The 16,634-nt window shown below is 36.6% G+C and overlaps 1 protein-coding gene across 1 annotated transcript; it reads right to left on the bottom strand.

The window, feature by feature from the left end:
* Positions 1 to 5,714: 5,714 nt before the first annotated feature.
* Positions 5,715 to 9,199, bottom strand: LOC6047237 (ATP-dependent RNA helicase WM6). The gene is made up of 6 exons (XM_001864285.2): positions 9,100 to 9,199; positions 8,514 to 8,737; positions 7,918 to 8,322; positions 7,597 to 7,715; positions 6,237 to 6,771; positions 5,715 to 6,160 (listed from the first exon to the last, which is right to left on the bottom strand). The coding sequence occupies exons 2-6, from the start codon at positions 8,710 to 8,712 to the stop codon at positions 6,147 to 6,149; spliced, it is 1,272 nt and encodes a 423-aa protein (XP_001864320.1). The 5' UTR covers positions 8,713 to 8,737; positions 9,100 to 9,199; the 3' UTR covers positions 5,715 to 6,146.
* Between the last annotated feature and the right edge of the window lie 7,435 nt (positions 9,200 to 16,634).

The raw sequence follows: 16,634 nt of genomic DNA, 5'->3' as shown, positions 1-16,634 counted from the left end.
CCCGGAGCACCAAAACTTCTCCCAACGATTAATTGCCCAAACAAACAGGAACGTGAGCGGGGGATCCCCACGTTTCTTCCTCCCCTGTAGATTCAGAAATGGCTCATGAATACCGAGATCAAATTTGCCACCTTGAAAAAACTCCGTCATCCCCACCGCTAGGGTAGCAAATTTGCCACCGAAACAAGCCCACCGCGGGGGGCAAATATGGGTTTTTATCATTTTTTGCTCTCGTTTACCTTCAAAATCAATAATTATGTATTGATTCGTGCCTAGAAATGCTAAAAGTTTATTAAACTTTTTAATCCTATTGAAAATTTCAAAGAATTTAATTTTTCGAAAATGTCGAAAGAGAAACCATTTGCTACCCGATTTGATTCCCTCCAAATTTGCTCTCGAGTCTCCCACCGCGCGTAGCAAAGCAGTTATCAAATTTGATCTCAAGTTTATCTGTAGAAGAAAAATATGTGTCGGTACCTGTCGGGTACTAATTTTCTGAAGCCCGACAAGTACCGCCAAGCCGGGGGCAAAGTTTTGAATTCAAAAATTTAAAAATTCATAAATTCAAAAATTTGAAAATTTGAAAATTCAAAAGTTCAAAAGTTCAAAAATTAAAAATTCAAAAATTTAAAAATTCAAAAGTTCAAAAATTCAGAAATTTAAAAGTTCAAAAATTCAAAATTTCAAAATTTCAAAATTAAAAATTCAAAAATTTAAAAATGTAAAAATTTAAGAATTTAGAACTTCAAAAATTCAAATATTCAAAATTTCGAACATTTTAAAATTCAATAATTCAAAATGCGTTTAAACAGCTTAATTTTTTTCAATGATCAAAAATTCTAAAAATTTAAAATTCTGAATTCAAAAATATAAAAATTCAAAAATACAAAAAAAAATCAAAAAAGCGTTTAAATAGCTGATTTTTTTTATTTTTCTAGTTTTTTCATCAATTTCTTTTAATTTTTTTCAATTTTTTCAATCTTTTTATTTTTTTTATTTTTCTAATATTTTTAATTTTTTTAAATTTTCTGAAATTTAGATTTTTTTGAATTTCTTAAAATTTGTTAATTTTGTAAAATTTTAATTTTTTTCTTAAATTTTGAATATTTTTTAATTTTTTTTTAAATTTTTTCAAATGTTAATATATTTTTACATTTTTTAAAAATCTTTTAAATTTTTTTTAATTAATTTTTAGATTTTTTTTATTTTTTTAAGGCCGATGCAAATATTTAAAAAGTTTTTGTCCTCGGCCCTAGCTGAGGTCAAGGGGGCAAAAATAAAAAAAATATAAAAATTTGAATAACAAGCCATAGTCTTCACATTTAAATGAAAAAAGTGTTTTAAAATGCATTTTACAGTAGTTCAGTTGTTTTGCAATCATTAGTTTTCAAAAAATCTAAGATCTGACAAAAACAAAAATTGTATCGAAAAAAAAAGATTTTGCATCGAAAATTTTCAGAAAATTTTAAGATTTTTTAATAAACCCAAACGTGCTAAAAATGATTTTAAACGCAGGAGAATGCATTTTAATTTGATTTCAGCTGGTTGCACTTGAATTTTCATTGAAATTTTAAAGTTTATTGTAAAAATATTTTTTTTGCCCCCTGATTTTTCGGGCCAACTTTGAAGGGGGTGACAAAACTTTTAAAAATATTTGTACCAGCCTAAGCCGTTGCAAATATTTTTCAAACTTTATGTCGCCCCCCCCCTTCAAAATTGGTCTGAATAATCAGGGGGCAAAAATTTTTTTTCCAAAAAACTTCAAAATTTCTATGAAAATAGAAGTCTAATCAAATGAAAACAATCTAAAATGTATTTTCTGCAATGATAATCATATCAGAGTCGAGGGACATAAACTTCACATAATATTTACAACGGCCTAACTCACTTTTTGAAATTTTCAAAAAAATATGAAAACTTCTTCTAAGAGTACTTTGAACACTTCTTTACCACGGTCAGAATGTTTCCATACCAATCCGTACGTACCTATTCAATTTATACTCTTCATTTTGCGGAAAAATCTCAAACCTATCAAAGTAACCCCGGTAATCAAAGTTACCCCGTTTTTCGGTAACTCTTATTTTTATATTTTACTAAGAAAATATAATGCATTAGAAGTCCCTCACCACGTTTTATTTATCCCAGTTAGCGAGCAGCATTTGATAACTGGGCTACGTTTTCAGCCTTTTCCAGGTCAAAATTAAATTCCAGGTTTTCCCTGCCTTTTCCAGAAATCGGCTAATAATATTGAAACCATGGCGTAAAATTGAATGTTTGGCCCTTTTGAAATGTTAGTCTCGACTTAAAAAATGTGAAAATATTGTTTTCGAAAAGATCTGAAAATTTCACGGATGTTTCATATTTTTACATTGAAAATCGGACCATTAGTTTCTGAGATATCGACAATAGAAAATGGTGGGTTGTTTGGGTGAGACTTAGAAAACTTAAATTTTCCTGTTTTTAAACCTTTGCATGGCAATATCTTAGCAACTAAGGGTCGTATCAACAAAGTTATAAAAGGAAAATATAGAGAATTTTCTCAGCTTTTCAAAAATATTTTTTCAGAAGTGAGCAAACATGAGCAAAAGAGCGATTTTTTGAAACAAATCAGTATTGATTCAAAATTTCATAACGTGGTCGAAGATGTTTTGCCCATTCTGGAAATTTCTGAGAAGTTGGCATTTTATGTCCCCTAAAACATATCAAAAAATGAAAAAAATAAAAAAATAGTTTTTTTTTTTGCAAATCAGGTTTTAGTGACAAAAAGTGAAATTAAAAATCACCAGAAAATTTTTTACCGTGTATATTTTTTTCAGTGTTGTCCTTATTCACACCTACACCTTTGCCGAAGACACCAAATCTATCTAAAAATTCCTTCAAAAGATACAGATTTTTGAATTTTCTTGTATCATTTTTGTATGGACAGCTGCCAAATTTGTATGAAAAATTATATGGACCGAAGGCACCAACAAAGTTGCTTAGATGAAAGCAAGTAAAAAATTAAAATAAAATCAAAAATTCTAAAAATTTAAATACAAAAAAATAAGGCTTTTAAGGCCCAGTGCAAAAATAATAATAATTTACTTCAGAAATGACCAGCTCGCCTTTAATCTATAAATTCAAAAAGTTAGTCAAAATCAAGAAAGAACAAAATAAAAATTTAGTAAATTTAATATTTTAAAGAGGAAGCGAATAATTTAAAAATCCTTACAACAAAAATAAGGCTATATAGGCCCAGTGAAAAATGTAAATAGTTTAACTCGAAATCTTATTCTATAAATTCAAAAAGTTAAAAAAAAATATAATAAGAAAATAATAACCAAAACATAATAAAAATTAAGTGGTTTGGATATTTTAAAACAATAAAAGAGAAAATTTGCAAAATCTGAACTTGAACATTACTGAATTTACTATTTTTTTGTTATTTAAAACCTTGAAACGCTGAGATTTTTCAGTTTAATTTGTATTTTTTTCGAATTAAGATTTTTAAAATTTTCGAATTTGAGACTTTTTGATATTTTCAATTTGAAATTTTTGAAACGGCTTTTTTAATTTTTGTACTTTTGAAAACTCGCTCTGAACACAGGTCGAGATTTTCTCAATGGTTAGTCGTAGGGGAAGGTGGGGCAAGAGGAACAATCGCTCGTACGGCCGTAATTTTTACAATTTTGATTATTTCCAGTATGAGGAATTGTTGCTAGCAATGCAATTAGCTGATTCTACTACCACATAACCGCCAAAACGACGTAAACGCCACGGGGCATAAGATTTAATGAAGTTTTTTTTCAAAACCTTTGTTTTCTTATAATATATGAAAAGTACAAAATAAGGCTTAGGGTTCGTTTTAAAGCTCATTTTATCAAAATGCTATTTTTTTCTAGATCAGTAGTGTTCCTACCAATGACTTACACCTATTATAAAGTATGATTTAACTTTTGGTTATTTTGGTAGAGAGTTTTTAAAAAGTCTTGTCCAGATGGGGCAAGTGTACCATATGGAGTTTTAGTATGGAAAAAAAATACGAATTGCTGCAACAACATATTTTATTGGGAAATAAATACATTAAAGTATTTAAAAACTGATAAACAATTGTTAAAAAAGTTGTCCATACAAAATATAGTGATATTATAAAAATTTACTATTTTTCATCCAAGGATTTTTTTTTTCGTAAAAACATTGAAATTTTTAGTAAAATATTATTATTTAATCTAAAAATGGAAGAAACCTTTCAAATACATTTTAATCTGATGTACCTAAAAGATAACAGTTTAATTTTAGCAAATTAACATGTATGTTCTTGCCCCACTAGTTGAGTAGAACGTACGGAAAATCAAAAATTTTAAAATCAATTTTTACATTAAAAACAGGATTTTTTAAAACTTGTTCTAACAAAGTCTTAGTCAAGACCTAGAATAAGATGATTATAATAAAATCCGACAGATTTTTTAACTTTTTAATGGGTTATACTGCCGTTCTACGCATAATTGTCCCATGTCAGTTCTGGACGATTTCGACTTTATGACATTTTTAAGTTTAGTTTGATGTGTACTTTAAGAAAAACACATAAAATCTGGTACTTTGTTCGGAAACTCATTAAAATCAACACCAAGTCTGTTTGTCCCATCGTTACATTTCTACGCATAATTGTCCCACCAAGTGTTTTCTTATAAGGAATCATTAGTTTTACTAAGCATTATGTATTGTTTACCTGTTGTATAGCAAGAGAATCACAAATAAGGGTGATAAACTGCTAACTGGGGCGATTAGGGACACATAGGGCGAATAGGAACCCACGGGACAATTATGCGTAGAAACACAGAAATCGATCGAAAAATTTCAATCGCGTTTTTCTCAGTTGCACTTTTTTGAACATGGGACAATTATGCGTAGAACGGCAGTATAACGAGCATTTCCTTAGCTTGTTACACTTGCCCCACTTTCCCCTAATTTGCCGAGTAGATCGAGAAATCACGATCGAATGATCTCAATCTAGGGGAACTATTTCTATTATCGGCCTATCAGCACTTGGATCATGAATCACAGCTTAAATAAAATGTGTTTGACTGTTCCAAAGTAATAAATAGCTCAAATAAAAGTGAGCAAGCAACTCATCATTGTTGATACATCTGAAAATGTTGATTTAATAGCGGAAAAAGGCAAAAGTGATGTGAATTGGTCGAACGGCTTAGTGTGATTAAAATGGGTATTATATATCGACAAATTAAGACTTACCGTTGACAGTTGACAAACGTTATATTTAAATTAAGAAATTTCGATCGTGAGTCGGGAAAATACGATCGAGTGCAATAGTTTGGCATTGCTTGAAAAACATCAACTTAGGAAAACTTGAATTGAAAAATACTAAACTGTCTTGTGCGGATCGTTTTGACGATGTTCTTGTCTTCTCTGGTCCCTCGTTGGTTGTTCCTGTTGCGTTCTTCGTTCACCCGAAAGGGAAGGGTTGTCCCTATTTCACTCTTCGTGTAGCTTATGGTCAGGAGGGCCCCGGGCCAGTTGGCACTTACCGGTTCCGTTTCCGAACTGCAGCTCCTGGTACGACTGGTATGTGCCTTTGGGAGGAGTACGATGAACGTTGCTTCATCTACGGTTTGAAGCTGCTGCTCCGGTTGATAGCGTATACTCTCAAAGAATCTGGCTGATGTTCTTTCAAGGGAATTTCTTTCAAAACAAAGTGCACACAAATCCACAAGCAATTCCACGTCATACAATTTCTTCGAATCATATTTTTATTACTTATCCATTTTTTTAGTCGCAATACTTATCAGTGTTTGGGAGTTTGGAGAATTAATAGCAGTTTTTCTCTCTTTTTGTTTATTTGGAAAAAAAAATCATTACTAAAAATAATAAACGCCTACTGTAAAAAAAGCAGTAGAATTTCCGTTTTTGTTTTGTTATTTTTTTCTTTTTTTTTTCAAACCACATCAAGTTAAAGTTGTTGAGAGTGTGTTGGTTATCAGGGTGACTTGTCTACTTTTTTTGTACACCGCAAAACCGACGTACAATCAGACTCTCGGGGGAGTCGCCATTTTGTGAGTGTGGCAATGTTTAAAAAAGAAATGATGCTGCTGGTGGTTCTACAAACTAGAAAAGAATCTTTGCTGAGTGACCGCGTCGCGTCACGTCGCTTATCGTCCTTCAACTGTAAAATTAACAAAAATAAAAGAAGTTGGTTAGAAATTTGAGGGTTTCATTGGGATTGAGGCGGGGAAACTCACTGTACGACGAGAGATCGATTTCGTCCGGCAGCTCGGTGATGTTGACGTCGAACCGGTCCTGCACCTCGTTCAGGATCTTCGCGTCGCCCTCGTCCGACACGAACGTGATGGCCAGCCCCTTCGTTCCGAACCGACCGGCGCGCGCCACCCGATGCAGGTACGTGTCCGAGTCCTCCGGCATGTCGTAGTTGAACACGATGTTGACGCGCTCAATGTCCATTCCGCGCCCAAACAGGTTCGTCGCGACGAGGATTCGCTTCTGGAAGTCCTTGAACTGCTGGTACCGCGAGAGGCGCTCCTCCTGGACCATGCCGCGGTGGATGCCGATGGCGGGGAAGTTTTGCTCGGTCAGGAGTTGGGCCAGGGCCATACAGCGCTGCACCGATTTGACGAAGATGACGACCTGGTTGAACTCGAGCACGTCGAGCAGCTCGAACAGCTTTTTGTTCTTCTCGTTCTCCTTCAGCTTGACGTAGTGCTGCTGGAGGCCGTGCAGGGTCAGCTTGGTCTCGTCGTCCACGTACACTTCCATGGGCTGTTTGTTTTTGAGGGTGGGGGAAGATTTGCGAGATTCAAGGGGGGAAGAAACAGATAGAGAGTCGTGGATTACAAAAGGGGACGTCGCGTTTGGTCAGATTTTTTTTTAAGGGGGGGATTTCACAACTCCGCGTTTTTTTTTCAATGCTCTCCGGCTATCGTGACTCGTCTCGCTCTGTGTGGGACACAACAGTTCAGGCTGAAACGAGACAAGGTCTAAGGCGGTTACGAACATACAAGCTAGCTACATACGGATTTGCCGGGTGTTGTCCCGCGGGTTTCTCGCTTGGTCCTCGGGGGGCGCCTCGCCGGAACTCTTCACAACAACGTGCCCTGTCCCACAGCTCTTGGCAGGTTCCTCGGAGGGAGTTTTGTGCCGATTCTTCGTGACCAGTAGACTTGTTAGCATCGTTATTATTTATTTTGTGCACTTTAGACGGTTCGGGGGCCATTACAAGTTCCTAGAAAGCCAGTATTAACGGGTTGGTGGTGGTTTATCGGTTTGGGGTGAAAGTTTAAACGTCTACTGGTCGATCGGCCACTGTTTCTCCGCGCGGGTTCCGCTCCAACGGGTTTAAACTCTTGACTATTATCAGTTCGGGGTTTTTGGGAGACCTCAGGTGATCGTTCCGATCGCCCGCCGCCTGCGAGGGCCAATTTTAACGGTTTGGAGGTGGTTTAGCGGTTGGCAGCGTTTAACAACAAAGCGAGCAGGACGACGCCGACGATAGCGTTCAAGGTGGACAACGGCGGCGACAACAACAACAGAAGTCGGAGTACAAGTAGTTGTGGAGGTGGAGGTAGAAATTGAAGTCCTTCTTACGTCTTGCATGAACTTTTTGCACACCGGCCGGATGTCCTTGCTGAGCGTGGCCGAGAACATCATGACTTGTTTGCCGTGCGGCGTGTTGCGGAAAATTTCCTGCACGTCGCGGCGCATGTCTGGAAAGAAGGGAGAGAAAACCACCGATTAGCATCGTTTCAAGGGGTGAGAAATTGCATTCTGCCAAGGGACGCTGACTCAGTCAAGGTAAACAAAGTATCGTTCACTAGAAGAAACTCAGATGTCCCTATCTACAAAATGGTTGTTGATCTCATCATTGAAAGGAGGCACTTCAAGCTGCCGAATCTTCCCAAAACTCACCAAGCTGTTCCAGCATCTTGTCGCACTCGTCCAGGATGAAGTGCTTCAGGTGTTTCAGGTTCAGCTTCTTGTTCCGGATCAGCGCGAGCACGCGCCCGGGCGTTCCGACGATGATGTGCGGGTTCGTGGACTTGAGCACCTCCTCGTCCTTCTGGATGGGCAGACCGCCGAAGAACACGGCGACCTTGATGCTGGGCATGTACTTGGAGAAGCGCTCGTACTCTTTGCTAATCTGGAACGCCAGCTCGCGCGTGTGGCACATCACCAGCACGTACGGGACGCTCTCCGTCGGTTCCAGCTGCTGCAGCGTCGCTAGCACAAACACCGCCGTCTTTCCCATACCGGACTTGGCCTGGCACAGAATGTCCATGCCGAGCACCGCCTGCGGGATACATTCGTGTTGAACTGTTGGAGGGAAAAACCGTTAGAATCTTATTTGAACAATAACTTTGAGTAATTTTCTAATTGACTTAAATCAGCCAAAATAAACAAATCAATCATCCAGTTTAATCAGATGTCCCTATCTACAAAAATATGTTTCAATTCTCATCATGTTTATCCGTCAAAGCCAAATTGGGCATAAATTAGAAACTCACCCTCCGACGGATGCTCGAAACCGCAATCGACGATGGCGCGCAGAATCTCCGGCTTGAGCAGAAAGTCCCGGAAGCCGGAGCTGTGAATAGACACGTACGTGCCCTTGACGTCCTTCTTGGGCTGCTCGGCCGGCTCCGCCGCCACCTGCTCGGTCTGGTCCTCGTCCTCGTAGTCCAAAAGATCGTCGTTATCGGCCATTTTGCGTGGTGTTCCGGACTAAAATCTGTTGCGAAGAAAGGAGAAAATCGCAAATTAGTCACTGTTTACGATTCAATTTAAGAAAACAGGAAATTTCTTGATAACTAAACCAACTCAGTAGGCAATCACATAAATTTAAGGAGTGTGAATTTCCGCAAACCCAAGCAACCCACCCGGCTGCTGCCGCTGTCGCGGCAGCTTGGGCGGCCGCCATTTTGCTTTTGCTTGAGAGGTTATTTTTCCCCAGAAATTTCAAACTCCAATTACGCCTCAAAACAACGCGAAATTTTGTCAAATTTAACCAAATCGTGCTTCGCACACCGCTAATTAATAATAAAATGATGATTTAAAACCGAATTTGTACGAATTTCACGCAGGAAAACTCACCGAAAAAAGTTGGACAGAAATGCGGTCGTCTCACGGGGAAGTTGAGGACACGAATGAGATAAAGCGATGTCGACTTGGCAGTCGACGAAGCTCGCGCAAGCAGAACAAAAGACAGGGTCGGCGGTAGGGCGAATGTCGACCTGAGGTAGAAGAAACGGGGTTGCCAGCGCGGGTAGCAAAATAATTTACAGTGCGGGGTCGATAATCTGGAAATTGGTGATTTCGTAAGTTTTTTTTATCATTTGGCTAAAACCAGACTGGTGGCAAGCTTGTCAAAAAGTGAACCTCACTTTTGACAGTCCATATAGGGTGAATGCTCCATAAACTGGTTGCACAAAATAGGGTATACAGGCCATTTATAAGTAAATTTGAAAATAAGTTTATTTGATATTTAGGTTTGTAATTTGAAATTGTTATTTATTGTCTAGTTATTTTTTTGTTAAGATCGAGCCATGCGGTAAGGCTTCCGCCTCGCAAATGGGAGTTCAGAACCCAGTGCGGACCAACATAGCTGGTGATCGTTTTCCTTCTGGATACGATTTCTAAGTAAAGGAAAGGTAGTTTATCGTCACAAGCTGTACATTATCTTCTTGGAATATTTACATTTAACCTCATTTAACACTAAAATATGTTAATAAAGTTAAAATTAAAAAATGTGAACGATTGATTTCGTCCTCAAAAGGCTGGATAATATTTTATTTTTTCTAGTTATTTATTTTTCGACAAAAAATATTCAAAATTATTCATCAAAAATACAATTTGAAAATTTTTTCACAAAAAAAAAACTCGTTTTTCAATTGCACATTTGCTGGCTCTTTTACCCTATATTTAGCGTCAGAGGGGTAAAGCGACCAAATAGCGGGGTCCACGGTCCAACCAATGTGAGTATCGCGGCCCATACATACAATTTGACAATCTTGCCATCAGGCTGGCTAAAACTTTGTCTGTGGACAGAAAAATCTTAAACTTGCAAATAGCTGAATTTTTTTTTGCAAAAAAATCAATAAGCTATTTTCTATCATTTTTTAGATGACCAAAAAATGCAAAGCAGGAGCACAGGAGATTATGAAGATATACATTTTTGAAAATACCCTAAATAAGGTACTTGAACCATTAGTGGACCCCCTAGTGGTAGAGAGCCTGGAGCTTATTAATTATAAGCTATTATTAATAAGCTCCAGGCTCTCTACCTAGTAGAGCCCAAGGACATTTTTCACAAATTTGCAATATTTCAAACACTTTTCCATAACCCTTTGTACAAAACAATGAAATCTGAAGTCTTTTGAACAATTTTGAGCAGTAAAATGGCCATTTAATTTTTTTTGCCTGTCCACTATAGGCAAACTGTTATTTTTATACCAAATTTAACCGATATTTGATGTTTTGATGCATGGTGCTCATTTTTCATCATAAACAAATATGTTATGTTAACAAATTTGGCTTAAAACAATATAAAACCTAACAGATATTTAAACACATTTATTTCCGAAAAAGATCAGAGAAAACGTTTCAAAATCCACTGTAAACATAAAAAAATAAAAAAAAGTAATTTTGATGCATTTTGTTCACATTAATTACATAAATGGTTGATCGAAACTAAACAAAAGATTTGTTTACAGTTGCTGATAAACCCACGCATGTTTATCTAGAAAAAATGTTTTGTTATTGATTTATTATTATAAAATATCATTTCATGCTGCAATTAAGATGCTTCAGTTAAGTACAATTAACTATAGTTTGGGTGTATTATAAATTCTTACGGCATCAGCATTTTTGGTACTTTTAACATGAAAACAGCTATATTTATACTCATAATTGAAAAAAAATGCGTTTAGGTTGATTACAACAAGCATTTATTGTTGTTTAAGAGAAACTTTTGCTTAAATACACGGTTTTCTTCATTTTTGAAGGTTAAATTAAAAGGGGTTCACTTTTGGAAAAGTTTGGATTTTCGTTGTCCTATATTGGACCCCCCTGATTTTTGCTCGAAAATTAGCAGTTCTTCTCTTTATTTTAGTAAAGTTCCTTAAACTTGCATTATTTCGACTTGCTGAAGTAAAATAATCAGTCAAAAATGATTGGATAGTTAATTTAATCATAAAATATAAATGCAGGTTTGTTGTGAAAATGCTAGTGGCCATGGCTGATTTCAGATGTCGAACTCAAAACACTTATTTTGGTGAAAAGGACAATAATTATTCAATGTTAGTCAACATTGTTTTAAATGATGCATTCCAAATAAAAGATTTGTAGACAACAACACGCTTTAAATGGTGATTTTATTGAATTCTTCATCAAAAACCCTTCAGAGGGTCTACTATAGGAAAGGGGTCCACTAATGGATAACGTACCCTACAACTCTGGAGTTTTTTTTTAAAAAGGTCCAATAAACCAAATTTCCAGTTTTTGCTTTATGGGTGTTTTTAAAACCGCCTTGAGTCAGGGGTATTAAAAAACACCCAAAAAGCAAGAAATGAAAATTTGGTTTATTGGACCTTTTCAAAAAAAACTCCAGAATTATTTTTAAAAGGTATGGAAAAGGAGCGGCCGTGGCTGACTGGTTACGGTGTTCGCTTTGTAAGCGAATGGTCCTGGGTTCGATTCCCATCTGCTCCCAACGAGAAAGTATAGGAAATATAAATCTTGAAACTTTGAACATGAACGAAAAATCAAAGTCGCTCGAGTCGGGGTTCGATCCCCCGTCCTTTGGATTGGTAAGCAAAAATGCTAACCACTAGGCCATCGCGACTTGGTGAGCTAAGAATGGAATTAGGGATACTATTACCACCATCAACTATATACGCGCTGGGTCCTTGTCCATTTTGACAAGGGTTCGGAAGTTCTAAATAACGTTTGAATCCGATTGGTGCAAACGTTCTTCAGGGCGGGGCTTGTCGACAAAGCTGAAGTACCTCGCGCTCGGCTAGCCAGCGTAGAAATGGGTCACCGAAGCTCGGCAGAGCTAACACCTTCCAAATGCCTATGCGAGTTATTTGCATGTATAGAATGTAGATCTAAAAATACATGGAAACAACTCAATTTGTAAGAAGCGACAGCGTGGTCCCGTTTGGTTGGTTGAACACACACACATGGAAAATGCGCGGAAATGTGTTATTTTTTTAAACTAATAAGGCCAATGTATATGTTTGACGCTATTTAAAAAAAAATAAAAAAGGAAAAAATATTGTCAAAAAAATAATTTTCATTGCAAAAACTTGATAATTTTATTGTAAACTATTTATAACAAATTGCATAACGTATATTTAAACCAAATGAAGGTTTTTTGACATTTTTGAAAATTTCAGATCGGAAAAATACGAGTAAATTTTTTATAAAGGAAAAAATATTTTCATAAACTCATTGTTATGTAATTTTAAAAATTTGTGTCAGTAGTATAAGTGTAATGATGTTATACAGAATTTTGTGATGCATTTTACATTATTTTTGTTTTTAAATTTGTGGGGCTGTACATTGGTATTTCATGAAAATTTAAAATGTTTTCAAAGGAGTTCAAACAAGCTAAATATGATTATAAACGCGGGAAAATGCATTTTAACTGGATTTCAGTTGGTTAAACTTTAATGTTCATTAAAAAAATCGAAAAAATATTTTTTTGCACTATGATTTTGCAGGCCAACATTGAAGGGGGGGCGACATAATCTTAGAAAAATATTTGCAACGGCCTTATTGTAAAATAATCAATTTAAGTTTGCGTGGTACAAAAAAAAAATTTCGACAGACAAAAAATCTAAGCAAATTGGTTAGTAGATACTTTTACATAAGAATTCAAAACAGGTTCACATGATACAAATGGCCACATTTATTTTATTTTAATAAAAAAATAAGCAATAAGATTTTAGTTGATTGGACCACGGATGGTATATTTTATTTTCACATGAAAAATAGTTTGTAAGATTTGAAAGAAAAATCTAAAGTAATCGTGATTATAAGGAATTAATTGTAATAGCAATGATAGTAATAGAAATACTGCTCGTGTAAAATTGTACTGTAGTTGCCACGTATTTTTTTTATTTGCCATCAAGGTCAACCAAATTTGTTTGTCTAATTATTTAATTGTTTTCCAAAAAGTAAGCAAAACATTATTTATTTATTAAAATGTTCACTACATGAATTAAATTTTATCTTGTTTATTTATCAATTCTTTATTAAATGGGATGATAAATAAAATTAAAATAAAATTCTGGCGTCAAATTTTTAAGGTGAAGCCGTTGATCATTTTCGAAGAAAATTGATCATCACTATAAAATATTCTGTATTTAATTCAATTTAACGAATTTCAGCACCAAAAGGAATCAATCAGCATGTGCCGGTTGTTGCCTTCTTGAAGCCACTGAAAGAATTTTTGATCTAAATCAATTGTGCTTCAAAATTTATATAATTTTGTGGCACAGCCCTAGTAACATTTTTAAACTTACAGGTTTTATCAGGGTTCTGGAAACCCTGATACGGCCTAAATAGGCTTTTATGGCCTACTTAAAACCTAAAATGTTACTAGGGAGTCATTGACGTCTTAGTTCGCAATCATTGATTAATGACGATTTCCATAACATTACAGGGAATGGGATAATCGTTACCAAAAGGAATCAGCATGTGTAGGGCACTATCCTAAACAACTTGTTGAAGGAATTTTGTCAAAATATTGAAAGCGACGCAAATTTTATAACTTTTTTTTTTGAAATTAAATATGTCTTTATTGAACTCTCTTATAATAATTACATTTCATTTACATTCTAAGTGGTATGGCTAAATGCTCTTCATCTTTGTTGGTTTTTTCGTTTTATTATTAACTGTTCACATTCATTCATTTATTTCAAATTGTTTTACATTTTTGCATTTAATCGAATACATTTGGGTAAAAAAAATCACTAACAACTAATCCTAACTTAAAACTAAAATAAAAATTCTTTGAATTATTCAAAATCATTAGAACGAGTAAACTACGAACTGTATTTTAAGATGAATGCTCCAAGGGTTCTTACTTGTTCCTGGCGAGTTTTGCACCCACGCAGTGTTGTTGTCATCTCGATGAAAATGTTCAGAAGTTCTTGTGGTGAAAACAGGTCACTACTACAGACTGTCCACGGGAAACAGACTGGCCGATGCAAAATAAATAGGCACTGGCAACGTATGTTTTGCGCTTGCAACACTGCCAGTTTTGCTGGGCGTAAAGGGCGGTTGGTGTCCAGCGCGTTTGGATCTGTCAAACATTGGCCAAACTGTTTCCTAGACAAACTGTAGTCACTACTGCCTTCACCCGTTGATGTTGGTTGGTTTTCCCTCGGTTGCTGACTGAAGCCAGGAGGTGTTGTATTCTCTGCAACTTTTGGCCGCTGATTCAACGGCAATGGCTGCAGATTTGGAACCACTCGAGCAGATCCCGCTCCTGGTGACGGCAAAGCAGGAAAATCCACGTCCGTGTATGCTGGTGGTGTTTTGCGACGATTTGGTTGGTGCCTCGTCGTCGCTTGCTGCCGAATTTTTACAAACTCAGCACGTTTTGGACAGCTTCGATTCTTGGTAGAATGGTCGCCACCGCAATTGAAGCATTTCGCTTCGATGTTCTCGTTGATTGTTTCGCAAGCTTGAGTTTTGTGCTCACCTCCGCAGGTTGCGCAAAGACTCTTGATGAAACAGTTTCTTCCACTGCAAGCAATTCGAACACTGCGTCACGTCACGGTGCACTGGACGATAACGTTCCCAAGTCACGATGATGTTGAAAATTGCCCGAACTGCTTTCAGCTCAGACGGCGTTGTCGATCCTCTCTCGAGATGAACCAGGTACAGTTGATCACGATACTTGATGTCCTTGTTGTGTCTCGTCATCTTGAAGACTTCGATCACGTTCAACTTAAGAGTTTTGAGCTCTTCTTTCAGCACATTCACATCCATGTCGTACAGGCCTCGGAGGACCTGTTTCATGGGGCGTTTACCTGGATCGTCATGGCTGTAGTATTCAATCTTTGTGTTGTTCAAGAAATCCCGAACGTAGTTGTAATCCTTTCTGGTAGGTAGCAGAATTTTGAGTCCATCAGCACACAAGCGAATGGAAGCTCTTAAAGCACCAGATTTGATAAACCCGGTCAGCCACTTTCGCACCGAATCCGATGACGATGTTTTTACAAAAATGGGTGGCAACTTTTCCCGTCGTTCAAATTCTTCTTTCTCGCTCACGTCCACAGGGAGGGTAACGAACTGGTTTCCAGACGAATTTTGAGCGTCTTTGCCCAAACTTCCTGGCTTTGCAGGTAGCGCTTCGGCATTCTTTAGCTTCTTCAAATCTGCCGATCCTGCTGGTGAGGACCGCCTCTTTTTCTTGCCGTGAGGCATTTTTGCACTTTTTAAGCACTTTTCAGGAGCTAAAATCCAGGAGTACCTCACTGACTGGTGGTCCACAAGGGAATGAAATTTTATATCTTTGAACGAAAAATCATGACAATGATGGAAGTCTTCACGTTAAACGCATTTATTATATTTAAAAATTTGATGCAGTAGAAAAACTGTAACTGCCTTGTAATATTGAAGGTTCTAAATTTTGATGATCAGATTGAAAGATAAGGTAAATTTTTTTCCCGTTCTCTCGACAATTATTTTAATTTTGACAACTAAATTATTTGTCTAAGATTGATATCTTTATTCCATAAAGAACCACTTCATATGAAGAATAAAGAAAACGAAACCTGTAAGGCAGAAATGCAATTAAAAAAAATGTTTGAAAAAAAAGTAACACTCGCTCAAATTATCTTCCGAACGTTCTAGAAATTTCGCACTCAAATTATGAGAAGACAAAAAATCGGCAAATCATAAAATTTATCTGCATTTCATGGTTTGTAAAAAAAAATAACAAAAACACCCTCCTCCTTCCCATCAGAAAAAGAGCTGCAAACTCACGCCCGATTTGAAGTCGATGGCCGCCGATGGGAAGGGGTGTATAATAGCGCGCAATTACCGTTCTTGGCACATTTTCTTAAAGTTTTTTTTTATGCCAGAGCAACTTTATGGCAAGCTTCGCCATAAACCACGGCCTGCCTCAGCTGTTCTGCGATGCGTACATAGTAAACCTCAGCTGCGTAAGTTCAAGGTTGGACTTTTTTATTGATATTTATGTCTCTTCATGAAAGAAACAAAACAAAAAGAAGCATAAGGAAATGGAACGCGGTAAATTCGTTGACCACAGCAAGACGATTTAGTTTAACCACTTTATAAGTACACGCGTGAGCACTTTGCTGAAAGCTCATCAGGATTTCTTACAGAACTACTAACGACAGTTAATGCTAGAGCACTTTCTTTGTTTGTTTCTTAAAAGTGTTGCATGCGTGAGTTCACCTGTCGGAATGCCTTTGTTTCGCGAAAGATTCCCAAACTTGAAACAATCCGACTCGTTGAATTATTCATTGCATAACTTAAATTTCCACCTTCACGCGCACGCAATTTTTAAGTCTAGCCGAGATGCTACACATAGTGATTGAGGCTTCACATACGCTGGAATTAAGTTGAGAGGGATTCTTTAAACTTTC

The sequence above is a fragment of the Culex quinquefasciatus genome, chromosome 2 (genome assembly GCF_015732765.1).
Source record: "Culex quinquefasciatus strain JHB chromosome 2, VPISU_Cqui_1.0_pri_paternal, whole genome shotgun sequence".
NCBI classification, from domain to species: Eukaryota; Metazoa; Arthropoda; class Insecta; order Diptera; family Culicidae; genus Culex; species Culex quinquefasciatus.
This window is presented reverse-complemented; position numbering and strand designations above follow the sequence as displayed.